The sequence below is a fragment of the Panthera onca genome, chromosome F1, assembly GCF_046562875.1.
Source record: "Panthera onca isolate mPanOnc1 chromosome F1, mPanOnc1 haplotype 2, whole genome shotgun sequence".
Lineage (NCBI taxonomy): Eukaryota > Metazoa > Chordata > Mammalia > Carnivora > Felidae > Panthera > Panthera onca.
The window spans coordinates 31,786,309-31,805,189 of NC_138355.1; the positions used below are offsets into that span (position 1 = coordinate 31,786,309).

At 39.5% G+C, this 18,881-nt stretch overlaps 1 protein-coding gene and 1 long non-coding RNA gene across 7 annotated transcripts in view; one reads left to right on the forward strand and one right to left on the reverse strand.

Moving 5' to 3' along the window:
- Window positions 1-18,881, reverse strand: part of CENPF (centromere protein F) — a 101,337-nt gene that overhangs the window by 46,818 nt on the left and 35,638 nt on the right. The window contains exons 1-7 of one of the 4 annotated variants that reach the window (XM_060643828.3): window positions 15,283-15,404; window positions 12,601-12,803; window positions 11,368-11,564; window positions 6,314-6,435; window positions 5,782-5,873; window positions 3,655-3,943; window positions 2,323-2,525 (exon numbers count right to left, since the gene is read on the reverse strand). In XM_060643828.3, the coding sequence (XP_060499811.3) occupies window positions 2,323-2,525; window positions 3,655-3,943; window positions 5,782-5,873; window positions 6,314-6,435; window positions 11,368-11,564; window positions 12,601-12,762 (1,065 nt within the window). In that variant the 5' untranslated portion in view covers window positions 12,763-12,803; window positions 15,283-15,404. Of the gene's footprint in view, window positions 1-2,322; window positions 2,526-3,654; window positions 3,947-5,781; window positions 5,874-6,313; window positions 6,436-11,367; window positions 11,565-12,600; window positions 12,804-14,995; window positions 15,260-15,282; window positions 15,405-18,881 lie in introns of those variants that run through there. The other 3 variants (XM_060643826.3, XM_081791887.1, XM_078441331.2) reach the window with 3 other exon arrangements.
- Window positions 15,555-18,881, forward strand: part of LOC132686200 (uncharacterized) — a 34,841-nt gene continuing 31,514 nt past the window's right edge. For all 3 annotated transcript variants that reach the window (XR_009613504.3, XR_013553268.2, XR_009613505.3), the window contains exon 1: window positions 15,555-15,746. This is a non-coding gene — a long non-coding RNA (uncharacterized LOC132686200). The remainder of the gene's footprint in view (window positions 15,747-18,881) is intronic.

An 18,881-nucleotide genomic window follows, 5' to 3' on the forward strand; every position in this document is an offset into this window, starting at 1 on the left:
TAACTACATTTATAAGTTTAAAAATTTGGATAAAATGAACCATTTCCTCTAAAAACACAAACTACCCCAACTCATCAAATATGAAATAAATAATTTTAATAGCTATATAACTATTTTTAAAATTAAATTTGTAATTTTAAAACTCCTCCCCAAAAATCTCCAGGCCCAGATGGTTTCATGGAGAACTCTACCAAACATATAAAGAAAGAAATAACACCAATTCTTTCTTTTTTTTGCAAGTCATGGATATCTTAAGAGAAAGAAATAACACCGATTCTACATATCTCTTCCAAAAAATAGGAGGGAACACTTCCCAATTCATTTTATGAAGCTAGTATGATCTCTGATACAAATACCAGAGAAAGACAGAACAAAAATAGAAAACAGCTGACCAATATCCCTCATGAATATAAATACTAAAATCCTCACAAATTATTAGCAAGTAAAATCCAGAAATGTATAAAAAGAATTATACACCACGGCTATGTAGGGTTTATTCCAAGGATACAAGGTTCGTTCAAATATTTGAAAAGTGATCAATGTAACTCGCCTTATTAACAAGCTACTATTCTATATGAGCACATGTGAATCTATAATTACCTTTAAATAATTTTGAAAGAAAGAAATAAAAAAGAAAAGAAAGAGAAAAGAAGAAAAGAAAAGAAAAGAAAAGAAAAGAAAAGAAAAGAAAAGAAAAGAAAAGAAAAAAGAAAAGACGAATGAACCTGCCTTCAGGAGACCAACAGAAGATGTAAGTCTACCTACAACAGAGGTTCTTACCTACTGCCTTAGAAATATCTAGAGAGTTTATTAAAAGTAAATTCTTTGGGCCCACATCAGACATGGGTCTAACAGGATTAATTCTGCAAGTTTCTCTGTCATTCTGACAATTAGCCAAGTGTGGGAACCCAAAGGGCTAGGACACAGGTAACGACAATAAAAGGGTGTTAAGGGGGATGCCAGGAGAAAAGATCTCACTGCATTAAAAGATGAAGGAAGTTGCATACGGGCTGAGGAACATGTCAAGAGTATTCCAAGAGGAGAGTGTGCCAGGCAGAAAGGCAAATGTGAGCAAAACGCTGGACCCAGATAAAGACTGGGCTCAGGAAGCACCAAATAATCAGTTGGTCCTAGAAGAGAATTCATTTTTCTCTACACTTGTCACCATTCACCATATTATCTATGTGACTCTATATTTATGTTACATCCAACATTAGGATGAAGCTTCCCAAACGCAGTGCTTTCTGTCTATTTTCTCACTGCTTCATCCCCAGGTCCAGAACAGTGTCTGACATACAACAAGCAGTCAACAACAAATCAAATGAATCCGTGAATGAACGAATTTAATAAATAAATAAATAAATAAATAAATAAATAAATAGATAAAACACTATTGATAGACTGGGGACAAAGCAACAACCATAACAACAAAACACCCTCAAACACGCTAAGAAAGTTGGCCTTAGGTGGAACCTTGAGACTCAATGGCAGGAGTATGTATGTTGGATCCAAAAGTAGATCAATTAGGGGCACCTAGGTGGCTCAGTCAGTGAAACATCTGGCTCTTGATTTCAGCTCAGGTCATGATCTCAAGGTTGGACTCTGCACGGATGATGGGGCAGAGCCTACTTGGGATTCTCTCTCTCCCTCTCTTTCTCTGCCCCTCCCCTACTCACGTTCTCTCTCTCTCTCAAAAAAACATTTAAAAAAAAAAAAGTATATCAATTAAATTCTTTTTTTTTTAATTTTTTAAAAAAGTTTATTTATTTTGAGAGAAAGAGTGAGAGAGCAAGCAGAGAAGGGGCAGAGAGAGAGAGAGAGGGAGAGAGAGAATCCCAAGCAGGCTCCACACTGTCAGCACAGAGCCCAATGTGGTATTTGAACTCACGAACTGGAAGATCATGACCTGAGTCGAAACCAAGAGTTGGATGCTAACTGACTGAGCCACCCAGGAGGGCGCCCCAGATCAATTAAATTCTATTGTACCTCCTAAACCTCTTTAAAGCTCCATTACTTAGTTGCCTCTTGTATGTGTCAGGTGTTGTATATACATAACCGTTATTCTCCTGCACCCTCTGAGATGGAAAAGAAATCAGCAACTAGCCCAAGCCACTTTGCTGGGAAATCGTGCATCTAGACTGGACCCCACACTTACCCAGCTCTAAAAAGAACTTACTAGTTCAATTGCACCAATACTGCCTAGTATGTATTAATGAGGCTCATTACTAACATTTATTTCAGAAATTTAAGTGTATGAAAAATATTTCCGAAGAATTATATGACAAAGTGTAGGTTTTCAAGAACTCATGAAAAGTCCAGTACCTTGGTTGATGCCTGGTCGTACTGTGCTGTCATTCTCACTAGTTCATCCCTATTTTTATTCAAAACTTTCTCTTTTTCCATTAATTCCACTTTTGCTTTCTCCAGTTGGAGTTGGAGTTCTTGACATTTACTCGCGTAGCCTTTTGTTTCTTTTTCTTGTCCTTGCAGACGTAGTTCCAAATCACTAATCTTGCTCCTTAGCTCTTAAACCACAAACAAAGTCCACACTTTAATTAATATATATTTTTCACCAAAAATTTACATCTAAATTCAGACGGTGTCATTTATGTTATTACTCTGCTCTGAAACCTTTGGTGGGACAAATATCAATCGATTCACGTTACACATGGAAGCTACTTTAACTGGATTTAATTTTAATGGTTAGTCTCTATTGTCATTCGTATTCTAATATCCCATAGGAAGCAGGGGAAACAAATTTTCTGCTGTTTTCAGAGAAACTTGGGAAAGAAAATGGTTTTCTAAAAATCGTGAAAAGTACCTAACTGAGGCTGCAAAAAGTGCATCCCATATAATACCCTACGTTAAAACTACCACTTGATTTTATATACTGGCAAACTAATATTTGTTTTGTGCTCATATCATCTGCAAATGAGTGCTAAGCAGTAAAAAAATCACACTCCCAAATTCTCTGGTAGCTTTACCTCCAGTGAAGATCAAGACAGTATGAACCTCCTATACTGCCAAAATTAACAATAATTTTTTTTTTTCATTTTTTTCCCTACATACACACAATATTGGCTCCAAAGACACTGGCAGTGGGACAATTCTCACCAGCAAACATTGACGGTGATTTTCAATATATCATAGCACTGGAAATTATCAGAGTCTGCAGAGTAGACTCCAAAACACCACCTGGTACCCTTGGCTGTCAGCTGTAGCGTGGAGCCATGGCCAAGGTTACAGGTTTGCTCCCATATGGACTACCTGGCAGAGCAGAGCACACGCCTCACCTCTGCCCAAAGCCGGGCCGACCACAGGCTTGTTCCAGGGGCCACAAAACAAAGTCAGATGAGAAGCCTGGGGAGGGTCAACTGAAATCGACCTACTGACCCTACTTCTGGAAAGACAAAGCCACTCAGCCTACTTTTGAAGGCTTCGAGGCACCAGCTTTTTAGTACAAATAAAAGTATATTCGAAAATTGTGGTATCTTTTAACCCAAAATAGTATTTCCTATCACCAGACTGAGGTGCTTACTTCCAACGTGTCCAACGAAATACATGAGCGCTTCTTAGGACTAGAAACATCTGGAATCACCTCTGAAATGATCTTAGGAAAATTTCCTTTCAACTTAATTTAGCTGAAAAAGTTACCTTGATTCTGGGCTTTTAATTGATCCAAAAGATGAGAATTGCTAGAATTATCACAGAAACTGTTACTCGCATCTCTTTTCCCTGTTTGCAAAGTTGATCTACTTGGAGTCATCTCTTGTTCCCCAAAAAAAGGAGATGCAGAGAAATCTCTCCTAATTGGAGTTTTCAGTGCACCCGACGGAAGCCGACTAGGGGTCTTTTCTTGTTGCCATGAGAACACGGATGATGAAGTCTGATGCCGTGCGATGTCCCGGTGGTTCATTGTACTTTGAGGAATAGCCTGACTCACCTTCTGTAAAGATAGAAACTCTTTAGAGCCCTTTAGACTTCTCAATATTCAATGCTATTCATTTTCAGATAGAACATAAAGACAAAATACCAAGAAGTTAACACTTCCACTGTGTACCAACAAAGAATGTTCATCGAGTCAAGGGAACCATTAAGTGCCAATATCCAGTGAGGGAACTTTCTAATGGTTAGACTTTAGCATTAAAGGGTTAAGACACTACCATGTGAGTTCCAATCTATTAAGATGGGTTCCGTTTTTATATTTATTTTGCATCCCTCATATACTCCATTAAATACAAGTGAGTATTCACTACCATTTGAATTCTGAAATTTGGTTTTCCTATGCCTGTCCTTGGTCGCTTCCCCCTGTAGCTTTGCACAAAGAGAATCAAAATTAAATATTAATCTAAAGAACTCTTTCAAGAATCTCACTTTCTACCATACCACTCCAAAAAAATGACATATCAGGTGTTTTATATTACATATTACACATTTGTGGATTTGCTACTGCTTTGAATTTTTTTTAATTCAAGAATACAGTGTTTTATTAGTTTCAGGTGTACAATGATTCAACGATTCTATATATTCCTTAGTGTTCCTCAAACAAATGTACTCTTAATTCCCTTTATCTACTTCTTTTGTTCTTCTCTCTGCCTCTGTTCTGACAAATATCAAGACATGGCCATAGATGCTGCATTAAATTCTTTATAACAAAAGCTTTTCTTGCCACAGGGAGAGGTTTCCTGTTTATAGAGACTCGAATTCTTCCATCAAAAAAACTCTGGGCATCAATGTCAGAAGAATGGGTACCAATGACTGGACTGGACCGGATAACAAAGCACATGATATTTCTAAGACAAACCAGAAAATTACTGTTGAATTTTTATTCATCTTGAGAAGCAATACCTTTGCTATATATCAGAATCCTAATGACCTCCAAAAAAGGCTTAGAGGCAGGAAAATAATTAAAATTGTTAAAGCTCTAACAGGTACCTTTTGGCCCTCAACATTTAAGGTATCTACTTATAAATTCACCCTTAAACTCTTTGCTGAATTGTCCCATCTCACGGAGTTCTTATGTTTAGCAGAAACATAAGTTTGCAACATGAGGTGCAAAACTGGAATTTTGTTGTTGTTGTTGTTTTTCTTTTTTTCTTTTTTTTAGCAAATAACATCACACAAACAGAGACAGTAAAGTTAGTTCTACAGATACCAGGTATTTTGGGGGTCAGTCCCTAAGCTAAAAGCAGGGGTTTCTAATACCTGTATTTTGTTTCTCTTGTTGACATTAAATCTCTTTGCCCACCTGTTTATTTACCCAAATGGAATTTAATACCCTGGTCAGCAACTTATTTAACAGGAATGGGGAGATTACCTTAATAACATTCTCCTCGAAATAAACACTTCATAAATAATGGCCTTCAAACCCCACGTCCCCTGTGGCAATCCCCACATTCCGTAAGGAATGAATATGAAGCAATGGCCTCCAGGTGATAAAGCCAGACAGTGAGCGTCTGGAATGACTCTGCTCCTACCCGCTCCTTACCATTAGATCTTAACAGGGAAATAATTATATGGTTACAGTTTCTATAGAATTTGATGAACATCTGATGTCTAGGGATAAACTGATCTCCCCACTCTATTTTTTCACTGCTACTTGTTTTTAAAACCGAACAGTGATTACAACTAACGTAATGAGCCAGTACTTTATCTTATCAGTGTAAGAAAAATGTGTCGGGCTCTACGTACACCAGATTTTTCTCTAACCTCGTATTTCTGTATGTCAAAGTACTATTTCTTCAACCACATACTCTATCGTGAGGCCCATAATTAACTTACCTTAGCCTGCAAGGCTTTAACCTCTGCCTCTAATCTTTTTCGTTCTTCAACTTCTTTATTATATTTTTCTTTTAGATCTTCGTATTTGGAGCCTAAACAAAGACAATGAGAAACAGTTTGACTTCGGCCACTGATTTCACAAAGGAATTCACAGATGAACGATCATCACAATAGTCTAGAAGTGAATATCTTGCCTGGTACACGAAGTAAACAGAACATTTGGGTTTGGACAACAGACGCTGATCAAATTACTCAAGTATCAAATTATAGAGACATAGGTGCTTTGAATATTCTCAACCTGAATTACTTTTAAAACACACTGCAGGATAATAAAATGAAAAGTTTGAAGGCTTACCTGGTGGCTCAATATGGCTCAACAGATACACAAATGGATATATTGCCCATGCAATGCCCAAATTAAAAAGTTTTTTTTTTAATGCTCATATTAAAGTTGAATTCAAAGATGAATTAATTGATTTCTTTGACCAAATTAAAATCCCAATAAAAGAGCTATGAAGGAAAAAATCCTTACCACTGTAATGTTGACTTGGTGTTAGTGGAGTTGCAAAAATTTTTTGTGGTGTAGTGCATGGATGCAGAGAGGCATCTGCAGACTGTGCGGCTTGGTGGCTTCTTTCAAGTTCAGATTTACACCTGTTCGAAAAGGACCCAAGAGGATGCCACATCAGAGCAAATGCTACAGAATGCCAGCACTACGCTCCCAGAGAGTAATAAACTTACAAAAAACCCATCCCTCTAAGAATTCTTCAGCACTTCATGTACCCAACAGACATTTAATAAGAACTAACTCATGTGACAGACTCAGCCCCCCGTCATCAAAGGCACTCAGTGTGGTCAGGGAAACAGAAATATGAACCAAGAATTACAGTGGTATAAAGGCTATAATGAAGATCTGTAAAAACCACTATGGTAACAGAGTTGGGAGGCTGGGGATATATTCTGAGCAAATTTTGTATTCTAAGCCAAAGAAAGACATAGGAATATTAAAACAAACAAACCAACCCCCAAAACACCCCAGAACTTCAGAAACATCGAAAGAAACTGGTGTCGCCGAAGCATGAGCTCAAATCATGAAACCGAATGACGTCACTTGTGATGTGAAATCATTACAAAAACCTTACACATACCTGCCATGAATTTTATGACACTTTAAAAACATAGACACAAAAATCCAGTTAACGTAGTGCATCTAGAGAAGACAGGGCTGGAAACCGTCACAAAGAAATAGGAAGCTATACACTGTATAGGTTCTGAACACCTTTCAGATCAGACAGCCTAAGGGAATAGAAGACTCAAATCTTGCAAATCTGTAACATTTGTGATTTCAGCTCAACACAAGAAATGAAATGAACACCGTATAGAATGGCTAGTATAGAGTGGCTATTGACGTGCACGCGACAGTCTCTTGTGGACTGTTGGCTACATATAAGGTGTGAAGAAAGCAGTAAAGAAAGTGCCCCAGTGCCCTGGCTCCACCCAGTTCCAAACTCAATCTGAGAAGGAAGAAACAATGTCTGGACTGAAAAGGACTACTCAGCAAATCAAATCATCACATTTGAGCTTATGGTAGGTAACAGCACCATCCAGTAGAAAAGGTTCTACTAACATGAAAAGAGCAATAAGAAAAAATGAATTTAGTCTTAGTTTTATATTTAACTCAGTATTTTCAACATACTATCACTTCAACTTATAGTCAATACTAATTATTGACTAATACAAAATACTATTATTTTACATTTCCTTGTACCAAACCTTCAGAATTTGGTGTGCATTGTATACTTATAGCACTACTCAATTTGTAACAGTCACATTTCAAGTGCTTAATAGCCACCTGTAGCTAGCCACTACCACAAGGAATAGTCCAGATCTATAGACTACCAAAGGTGTAACAAGTTTGGCAATTCTAGAGATGAATTTAAGAAAAAAAATTTTTTAGTTTATTTTTTTGAGAAAGAGAGAGGGAATCCCAAACTAGCTCTACACCATCAGTGCAGAGCCTGATGTGGGCCTTGAACCCACAAACAGTAAGATCATGACCCAAGCTTAAATCAAGAGTTGACACGTAACTAACTGAGCCACCCAGGCACCCCAGAGATGCATTTTAAAGAATCTTGTAAAATCGGGTGTTTCTTTCCCCCTCAAATTCACGTTTCATCCCCCTTTCCCTATGTTCATTTTTTAAAAGAGTATATTTATTATAAATAGTAAATAAAAGTATGCCCTTCTACTATTTCTATAAACCTTTACTCCTATTTCCTATGGAAAAAAAAAAACAAAACACAAATTGCCGCCAAAAAAAAAGCACTAAATTAAACGATTTTCTGTATGAGATCATCAATACTCAACAGTTTTTGACCAACATTTCAAATGGTTCAAACCTAACGCGTTTGAGACCTTCCTGAAACCTAATCAGTGGCCACTGATGGAAAAAATAAGTTTCTGTCCTGTACTTGAAGGTTACCAATGAGAATTTGAAAATACATTCAAGAGTTTTTGTAGTTTATAGTTGTCACATTATAGACAATTGTACTCTTCATAGTTTTCATAGTCTCAAGGTTAGTTTATAAACATTTATAAACATCTATACCTATGTCATAGATAATAAGAATACTTTTTTTTAAAGTTTATTTATTTTGAGACAGAGACAGAGAGAGAGAGAGAGAGAGAGAGAGAGAGAGAGAGAGAGAGAGAGGGGCCGAGGAGGGGCAGAGAGAGGAGAGAGAGAATCCCAAGCAGGCTCTGAGCTGTCAGCACAGAGCTCAATGCGGGGCACAAACTCATGAACTGCTAGATCATGACCTGAGCTGAAATCAAGAGTCAAGACACTCAATCCACTGAGCCACCCAGGCATCCCATAATAAGAATACTCTTAAACTAAATGTGCTGTCCTAATCCCACAATGGTGACAATGGCGACTGTGACAACTAATGATAATGTTGACATTTACCAGGGTGCTAGGTGTCACGCACAACTCTGAGCACTTTATATCTGCAAGTACCGCTATCAAATGTCACTTTGCAATAAAATAGAGAAATGTATACAAAAGTATGTTTATCTAAAATATTAGAAATATAAACATTTCTGTCTAAATTATGAAAACCAGTATTTCTAAAACCAGCAGCCAAAACGTGCTTTCAAAGAAAACTATTCTGGCCTTCTGAACTCAACTTCCAACTTCTCTAGCACCTGTTTTTCAAAAGCAACTGCCTATCTTTCATTCATTTATTCATTTGACAAATATTTGAGGGCCTACCACTGCCAGGTGCATGGGGCACAGTGATAAGATCGACAAGGTCCCTGTTCTCATGGAGGTTGGTACAGCAGACAACAAACAAGAAAACAAAAAACTCAGTGACATAGAAACGACTTATCATTCTAACATGCAACTTCTAGGTATGGATAGGAAACAAAATCATAAAAAGATTTCTGTGCACCTAAGTTCTCTTCACAGGAAGACAAATCAGAGTCATTGCAAAATGTTTGAACTTTCAAAAATATGTTTGAGAGGTAGGTAGGATTAAGATTATTGCAGTTATGTTAGGAAAAAAAAATTCCTTGGTGGCAAGATATTTATTAATTACAAAGGGGAAAACAGTAACTTCCCAGTTACTATTCTGGGTTCCCAGAAACCCAGACAACACCTTAGCCAGGTAATCAGAGTAAAAGTCATGTTAAATCATGTTACCCTGATAGTATACGCTGAAACAGACACATCATCACTTCTGTGGTATTCTCACCCAAAATTCATAACCTCAATCGGACCCAGTGGTTCTCAATCCAGGATGATTTTGTCCTCCCAAAAGACATTTAGCAATGCCTAACGACATTTCTGATTGTCAAAACTTGCAGATGGGATAGGTGCTACCGGAATCTAGTAGGTAGAGGCCAGGGATGCTATTAAGGACACTACAGTGCCCAGGACAGCCTTCCACATCTAGTCCAAAAGAACCATCTAGCCCAAAATATGAACCATGCCACTCCTGAAAACCCTGATCTAATCAGTGAGAAGAACAACAGAGAGACCCAAATTGAGGACTATTCTACAGAAGAGCTGACGAGTTAACCTGTCAACAGCTGCAAGGACACAAAAGGCAAGAAACTGTCACAGCTTAGAAAGAGACTCAGACAACATCAACTAAATGTAATGTGGGATCCTGGATCAGATCCTGGAACGGAGAAAGGACATTACCGGAAAAACTAGTGAAATGCTAATAAGGCCTATAGTTTAGTTAATAGCACTGAACCAATGTTGATTTCTGGTTCAGTCATTATGCTTTGGTTATATTGGATGTTAACTACTGTTTCTGTAAACCTAAAGTTATTTCAAGAGCACCTGGTGGCTTAGTCAGTTGAGCTCTTGATCTTGGCTCAGGTCACGATCTCATGGTTCCTGGGACTGAGCCCCATGTAGGCTCTGCGCTGACAGTGTGGAGCCTGCTTGGGATTCTTGGTTTCCCTCTCTCTCTGCCCCTCCCCCGCGGGCACACTGTCTCGGGCTCTCTCTCTCAAAAATACATAAATAAACTTAAAAAAAAAAGTTATTTCAAATAAAAAAAACATTTTAAAAAAAGTTTCTGGGTGTGTATTAGCAGAATCAACAATGGGGCAATCTACTAAAGTCCATTTTGCTTCCAGTCTGTATTACTCCTTGCTATTTTGACCAAATTCCACTATTAAAACAAAAAGGTATCATTTATAAGCTAGCATTTAGGTCCCACTAGATTTATTTTGACTGATGTCTCAAGTTGTTTGAGGATTTCTTTTTAATGGTAAAGAAGTCAAAAGCACCATTTTTTACTGCTTAAATATGGCACTGAAACTGGCAAATCGGTTATGTAACGCTTCAGATGGAAGATGGGGATCTCAGGAGGAAGCTCTTCTTGAGTTTGCTCCCTTCCCTCTCCAGCCTAGATTCCGTGGCACAGGATTTTAACCACTCTCTTCGCAGCAGCCTCAATTATCCATTGTCTCCTATCCCATGACCCTGGCTGAAAACAACCCTAAGTCAAACCTCCCATTCGCATTCTTAGCATTTACATCGCAGATGCTGACGGGGAAATAAAAAGTGTACAACTCTATAGATGGGCCCCACTGTCAACTCCTAGACTCCAATCTCAGCTAGACCCTGAGTGTTCCCAGGTCCTTCTAAAACCCCCTACTTCTCTCTCTTATTCTCGCAACAGCTTTTCTACTCAGAGGAAACAGAAGCCATCAGTATTAGCCATGCTTTCACTCCCCTCCGCCTTTTCAGTACTCACTGTCGAGAGATTTGGCGTTATTTATTATACCACCCAGTAACAAACACAGTGTCTTGCACATGAGACAGCTTAATAAACATATCCTGAACAAAGAAATGAATAAGCAAAAAGCCACTTAACGAATTTATATAGTACTAAGCCATGTGACGATAGGAAGTACAGAAGAATTACTTTTCCTCAAATCATTGTTTATTCCACTGGGGGAAAAAACTGCAATTCATAATTATATCATTAAAGGAAAAGATAAAAATGCATCTGACGAACACATATAAATGACATCCATAAAAACACCATTCAAAAAAATTACCTTTTCAGTTCCTGTTCCAGTTTTTCTATTTGTTTTTTGCTGGAGTTCAGTTGTCCTTCTTGGAAATTCACTTGTGACTCCTTGACTTGAAGTTCATGAGAAATTTTCTGCTTGGTCTTCTCCAGATTCTCACATACTTCCATCAAGCTCTGGTTCTCCCTTTTTAGGTTTGCACCCTCAGTTTTTTCATGCTCAACCTAATGGAGATTGTGCAGAAAGAAACGGGTCTCTTACTTTGTGATTCTACCAAGCATTATTTGTAAATCTGAGCTCAACACTGACAACTAATGTTTCTCAGATGTGGTTGCTACAATGCACATGTCAGTGCTTCACGAAGAACACAGAAATTTTAAATGACCCCACTTGGTAGCCTATAGACATTAAAGTTCTACAAAGTCATGGATTACATTATCTTTGGTCAGGGCTACACACGTACCTTTCCTAGAAAGGGAGGCTTTAATGTCCTTTCAAGATAACAAAATCAAAAATAAACCCTATAAACCTCCCTTAGCAATTCATTTCAAAGTCTGGCTGCTAAACTCACTTATTGTAAAAATTCTCCCACTAGTGAAGACGTTTTAGAAGCAGTGACTATACCACTACCTTGTTGGCTCATGCAGAGGTAAGGAAGAAGCACTGTTTAAATTTTCATTTTCTATTTTGTTTTAAGTTTATTTATTTATTTTGAGAGAAAGAGAGCACGAGGGAAGGGCAGAGAGAGAGGGAGAGAGAAAATCCCAAGCAGGCTCCGAGCTCCTACGTGGGGCTCGATCCCATGAACCATGAGATCACAACCTGAGCGGAAATGCTTAACCGACTGAGCCACCCAGGCACCTCTAAGTTTTCATTTTCTAGCCCAGAAGAGAAGAGGACTGGGAATACCAAGTGAAAAGCCCACTATCAGAAAGTGATATCCATTTGGACTGCAAAGGGCTCTAATACTAGCCCCTAAATTCGGAGCTGGAGAATTCTGGCCATGTGGGTACAGAGTACAAAAGTAATTTCCAATGTGTGGTCCCAAACGGAGTTAAAATGGAACTCAGCAGCTCTGAATCTTAGCAGGTAAGCAGAAATGAGGACAGAGGATGAAGAAAATGAGGCAATTAAAATACAAATGACTGAAAAAAGGAGAGGGGCGGAATACAACCTGAAGACAGCATGATCTTTTTTCTCGAAATTTCAGACCAAGCTCAAATAAGTGACAAGGTTTAAATACCAGCGTTTCACTGATACCTTCTGTTTCTGCTTCTGCAGCGCAGCCTCCAGAGTCTCAAGCTGAAACTGCCGTTGCTGCCTTTCCTTCTTCAATTTGTCCAGCTGTCCTTCCAGCTCTTGAATTTTCTGGAGCGCTCTTGTAGGCAGGCCCTCTTTCCATTCTTCCAAAGCCCAGCTCATTTTGCTCTCCTTTCTTTACTATTCACGCATTTATAAGTAAACTGAAAAGAGTAAGCAAACTGTTGGGCTTAATACAGTAAAAGGAAACTTACAAGTCTCAGAGACTAGGGAGTCTCTAAGGAGTTTCAAAACTTCGCATTTCAAAAGATAAGGAAGTATAACATCTATCTTCTCCATCCCCTGAAAGGTGACCACCAATAACTCTGATGGTGAAGTACAGAAGATGCTTGTTCGGTTTCCCTGGCTTTGTTTTTCCTATTTCTCAAATTTCATTTCTGACCTACCTTCTTTCTGCCACTCCATTTGTTTTTATTACACAAAACATGAGTATTTTGCTATGAGGTCTCAGGTGAAATAGATCCTATAAACAAATAAAACTCATGATAAGTTATTTTGCAAATGCTCTTCTTTCCCTCTTCACATCATTGCCACTTATACTTTGTCCCTCTTCCTCTGGGAAGCCTTCCCTGGGGAGATACATAACCTGGTCATATCTCCTGGTCATAGTCTCTCATGACACAGCTACCCTGTCTCTCCTTCCAAGCAGTTATGTGTTGAGCTAATGCATGAATGAACAAAGAGCGAGTGTAGTATTAGTGCTAGAGTCATTGCACAATGCAGTAAAGACATGCTCCAGAGAGACCTTGATGAGGAAACCAGTATATAGACTCAGTGATTCAAATCCCAGCCCAGCTGTGTGTGACCTTGGGCATGTTATTTAACTGCTCTGTGCCTTGGTTTCTTCATCGGTAAAATATGGATAATAATGGTGGTGACTTCCCAAAGGCTTACAACAGTACTATATTTCCTGATGAGTGTTCTACACCTGTTAGCTATTATATTTATTGTCAAAAACACTTCATTTGTATATTTCAGCCTGTGGTACCAAGAGAGAAGTGGCCTACCTCCTTCTCGGCCACATCTTAGGATATTTAAATCATCTGGAAGAAAAGTATGGTAATTGTTCTTTATTCGTTTGCCTCTAGAACTTAAATGAAAGAAAAGCATTCATTTTCCAGTTATTTGGGCAACAAGGGGAGAATCTCTTTTACTAAATGAAATCCACAAACATTGTAGTGTCTTGCTTCAATTGACTTCACCCATGAAACTTTTTATCAGAACAACTAATAAACAGTTGGTAAAAGAACTAGGAATGATTTAAAAAAAAAGACATTCAAAAAAATTAAAAAACAGAAGCAAAGTTCTTGGAAAGCTGTGCTTTCTCCGCCAGCTTTTTTTTTTTTTCTTTTTGCAGATCTCAATTCTTTGAACGCAGCATCTTAAACTCCACTCCTATTTGCCCAAAAACTGCTGAAAGAAATCTCATGCCTCTCCACCAACAAAGGACAATTTACACTGCCACAATAGGCTTCTCCTTCAGTTCAATCTAGCTTGCTCATTCAGGGATGGGAGTACAATACCCCAGAGGCACACAATGATATCTGTCCTAAACAGTTATGCTAGCCACTGAACTCATTACATCAGATGCCATCACCAAAAAAATATTAAAAGGAGCAATTTAGAAAGATGACAGAGATGAGGAAAATAAACAGAAGGAAAACTGGCAAGTTGAATGCTTTTGCATTTCCAAATCTAAGATACTGCTATAAAGAAGTGGTTAAAACAATCATCAGACCCAAGCTACTTTTGATTACAGCATACTTTGACAGATGAGGGCATCAATCACCAACAATCATTACCCAAGCACTGGGCAAATGACAAAAAATTGTAAATCTCCAGATTAAGATGTAAGAAGCAACAGGTGTAAAGGAGGGTGGGTAGTTGAAGAAAAGCCCTAGATGTCAAGGTTCCTGTAAGGAGGATTTTGCAGAAAATGCTCTATCTTAAATATGTGGAAGGCACTCTTTATGCCCGAATCAAAACACGCACTGTAGGCCCATTTTCACGCTTTCCCTTTATCAGAATCTCCCAACTCCAACAAGAAAGCGGAGTCCCCGCCTACAGAGCAACGGCTAGGCCTAAGAGTTAAAACTCAGCCTGGTCCTCTAGACCAGGCTCAAGGATAGGACTCAGGTCGTTTATTTCTGGGTCCTCATAACATAACAGAGCCAGGCACCCAAGCGTGCCCAAATAAAAGTGGAAGGCAGGAGAAATGCTCTCGCAAGAGGCAGCAGGCACACCAACCCACCGGGCAAATGAAAACCCAAGAAGCCACTGGCTGGGGACGTAGACGGCTGCGAGGAAAATACCTGCTGGTCCCCAATTCATTTACCTTATAATTCATTTATCACGAGGAAACCGATCCCCCAGAGTGCGAGCTCGTGAGCGAGCTGGGTCTGCGGACAGTGGTGCGAGCACAGCTTTCCCAGGAGCAGAGCGGCCCTAAGAACCTCACCCCGGCCAGGCTGATCCTCCGGTCCCGTCAGGTGGGAGGGGGTGGACCGCTACATCCCCTGGGCCACGGAGCGCGGATGCCTGTGGGATCGCGGGTCCTCGGACAGAAAGTCAGCCGCTCCCCCAGGCCTGCAGCCGAAGCCACGACCCACGCAGGACACTCACCTTGCTGGCGGGGAGAGAAAGACGATCCGTGGGAGAGTCGGGTTCCGGCGCAGCCTCCGCGGGTTTCAGCCCAGGTTGCAATTCAAACTGCCCGCGGTCGCCACCCGTTTTCGATTCGCCCCCTTCCGGGACCGACGGAACTTACTTCCACGCCTATTGGTTGCCATAAGTAGCTACAAACCAATCGGCTTCCGCGCACTCGGACGGTCGCTCTGATTGGTTCTTTCGGACGGATTTAAAAATCAAGCCCTCACCACCCAACCTGCCGGCACCAGAGTTACAGTGTTTTTTTGTTGTTGTGGGGAGGCGGAGCCCACGTGCTCTTGCAGAGTCGGAAGGCCTTTTGGAACCGCTATTTCCGCAGGAGAGTAGGAACCGGCCCGGCTGATTAGGAGGGTGTGGTCTATCACCTACAGCCGGCGGAATTGTGCGGGCTGGCGAACATTCTTAATGTTGCGCACTAGGTATCTACTTATTTTTAAATATGTAATTTAGGACATAGATGTGAAGTACTATGCTTGCCATGCATTCTTCTTCCAGTGTCATTCTTAACAATTCTTTGAGGAAAGTGTTTCCATTTTATTTAAAAGGTAATTGAGGCACATAGAAGCTCCCTAATTTGAAATTGAATCTAGAGTATACAGGATGTCACTCTTAACTGCTGTTGTCCCGTTGATCGTATTCTAAAGAGGTGATTCTGAACACTTATTAGCTGGATTCAGGGGAGGACATTGCAGCCAGAAGAATCTCCAAAAGTAGATGTTATCTCTCCTTTATATGAAGCCCACTAGTTTTGTGTATGTTTGTGTACTTGTTTTATTTCCCTAGTCAACAAAAAATAAGATTCTGAAGACAGGAGCAAAAGAATGAATTGTTAAATTAATGTATCTCTGATGCTGTTGCCCTCCTCGATACATTACAAACTTTCTGTAACCCTCTCTCTACCTTTCATTAGATGGTTACTGCATTTTAGATGGCCCTTTACCTTTTCTGCTCATCTTTCAGTACCCAATTCAAATGCCACTTCCTTCATAAAAACTCCCTATTTTCACCCAGCTCTTAGAAATAACTATTTCCATGGGCCCTTGGGTGGCCCAGTTGGTTAAGCATCCCACTCTTGATTTCAGCTCAAATCATGATCTCATGGTTTTTGAATTCCAGTCTCAATGTGGGGCAGTGCAGAGCCTGCTTGGAATTTTCTCTGTCCCTTTTTCTCTGCCTCTGCCCCACTCGAATTCTCTCTCTAGCGCTCTCTCGCTTTCTCAAAAATAAACCAACATTTAAAAAAATAACGATTTTCTATGTCTTTCTTAGAAATTGGTGTATACATTATATTTATGTCTGTCTCCCCTATCAGTCTCGAAAATTCCTGTGGAGTAAAATCTGTTTTAATTCATTTTTATATCTCTTAACTTCCCAGTAACTTTGCACATAAAAATTAAGACCATCTTGGGATGTAAAACCACCATCTGGACAAAGACCTTGTTCTCCACTACCCTTGAATCCCCCCACAAAGGGAGGGAGCCGGTAGGTAAGGAGAACTTTTACTAGACACTGCCATGATCAGTCTAGCATCTGGTTGTTCTGGGATTTGAACCCAATTCTGATTCCAGCACCAATCACAATTCCATTGCTTCCCTGGGTAATTATTCAACTATTAGCTACCTAAGGAACCAGAAAGACATGTAATAGAGGATTTTCAAGGATGACATTTACTATTTATTTATTCATTACTTGGTAGATAACTATTGGGTGGTCACTGTATAGCCAAACCTTGTACTACATTCATCTATAATAATCAGTAAAGAGATACATTGACTTCTTGAACAGAGGAACCGTGTGATGGAGACTATTCTGTGATTTCAATTATGGTTTCCTTCCCCTGCTATTTTTCCCCATTTTTTAAGGGGGTGAATCCCATCCAACCAAACGTAGATGTCTTATGAGAGTTATTTTCAACTCCCTCACTTTTCTTTTTTTTCTATTTAATTTTATTTTTTATTTTTAAAAATTTACATCACAGTTAGCATATAGTGCAACAACGATTTCAGGAGTAGATTCCTTAGTGCCCCTTACCCATTTAGCCCATCCCCCCTCCCACAATGCCTCCAGTTACCCTCAGTTTGTTCTCCATATTTATGAGTCTCTTCTGTTTTGTCCCCCTCCCTGTTTTTATATTATTTTTGTTTCCCTTCCCTTATGTTCATCTGTTTTGTCTCTTAAAGTCCTCATATGAGTGAAGTCATATGATTTTTGTCTTTCTCTAATTTCACTTAGCATAATGCACCCCCATGTTTATAGCAGCACTATCAACAATAGCCAAAGTATGGAAAGAGCCCAAATGTCCACTGATGGATAAATGGATAAAGAAGATGTACACACACACACACACACACACACGCACGCACGCGCGCGCGCGCACACACTGGAGTATTACTTGGCAATCAAAAAGAATGAAATCTTGCCATTTGCAACTATGTGGATGGATCTGGAGGGTATTATGCTGAGTGAAATTAGTCCCTCACTTCTCTTTTTAAAGCTGCTCCCTCACTGAGCCAGTCTACTCTCTGGACTAATTTATTCGTCCACCATCTCTACTTTCTGCCAATCAATCAGTGCTCTTGAGTCTATCTTTTCCTCTCCAGCTTAGATTGCAGGGTCCATCACTTAAACTACTCCTTTTACTAGTATCCACTCTCTTACCCCTTGTTCTCTTTGTCTCCCCAAACTTATATGCATGCACCTGTCCAGACCCTTCCCAAGAGTCCTATTGCTACACAATGGGGCTGGAGAAAAATCCTAGGATTGTGCAGATAGGAACCACTTTAAATGTATGACCTCTAACCGGGACAACCCTTTGTCCCAAGTCCAGAATTTCTCTAATCTCCTCCAACTACCATCTCCACTCTGGCTCTCAGAAGATGACCTTATCTCCCAGTTCACAGAAAATGAAAGACATCTGACAGGAACACCTTCAACTGCCTGTCACTGACATCTACAACCTTGCCCAAATCAACAACCATTTTTCTCTCCGTTTTTCCTGCTACAACCACAGGAAGCATATTTCTGACTCAAAGGCTGAATGACCACTCTGTGTTTGGAGCCCCTTGCATTTCAGAAACTTGACTCTCAATAATGCCCTTGTAAACTGGAATCATCCACTGCTCCTACTTTCCTGAATCTTCCTCATAGCACTTAACACTGCTCAAATATTTCCCTTTAATAAATACTTTCTCAAGCTACATTCCCTCCAGCAAGCATCACATCTCTCTCATAACATTCCATTTCCTTTTCAGGTTTGATTAAATAAGTTGTCATCCTCCTTTTAATCAATTATTCCCCACCCCTCAAAAAAAAAAAAACAACAACAACAACCATAAAAGTTCTTTCTCTAAATAAAAGCTCTCTGAATGCTGAAGACAATATAACCTATTATTTTAAGCAGCAATTTGTTTTTTATTATTTCATAATGATGTTTCAGCTCTAGGGAGACTTAAGACATTTTAGTTTTACAGGTATGTATCTGATCTTGAGATTGCCTCCCTCACTACAATATAAGTTCTATGAGGCAGGAACGATATCGGTGGTGATGCTGGTGC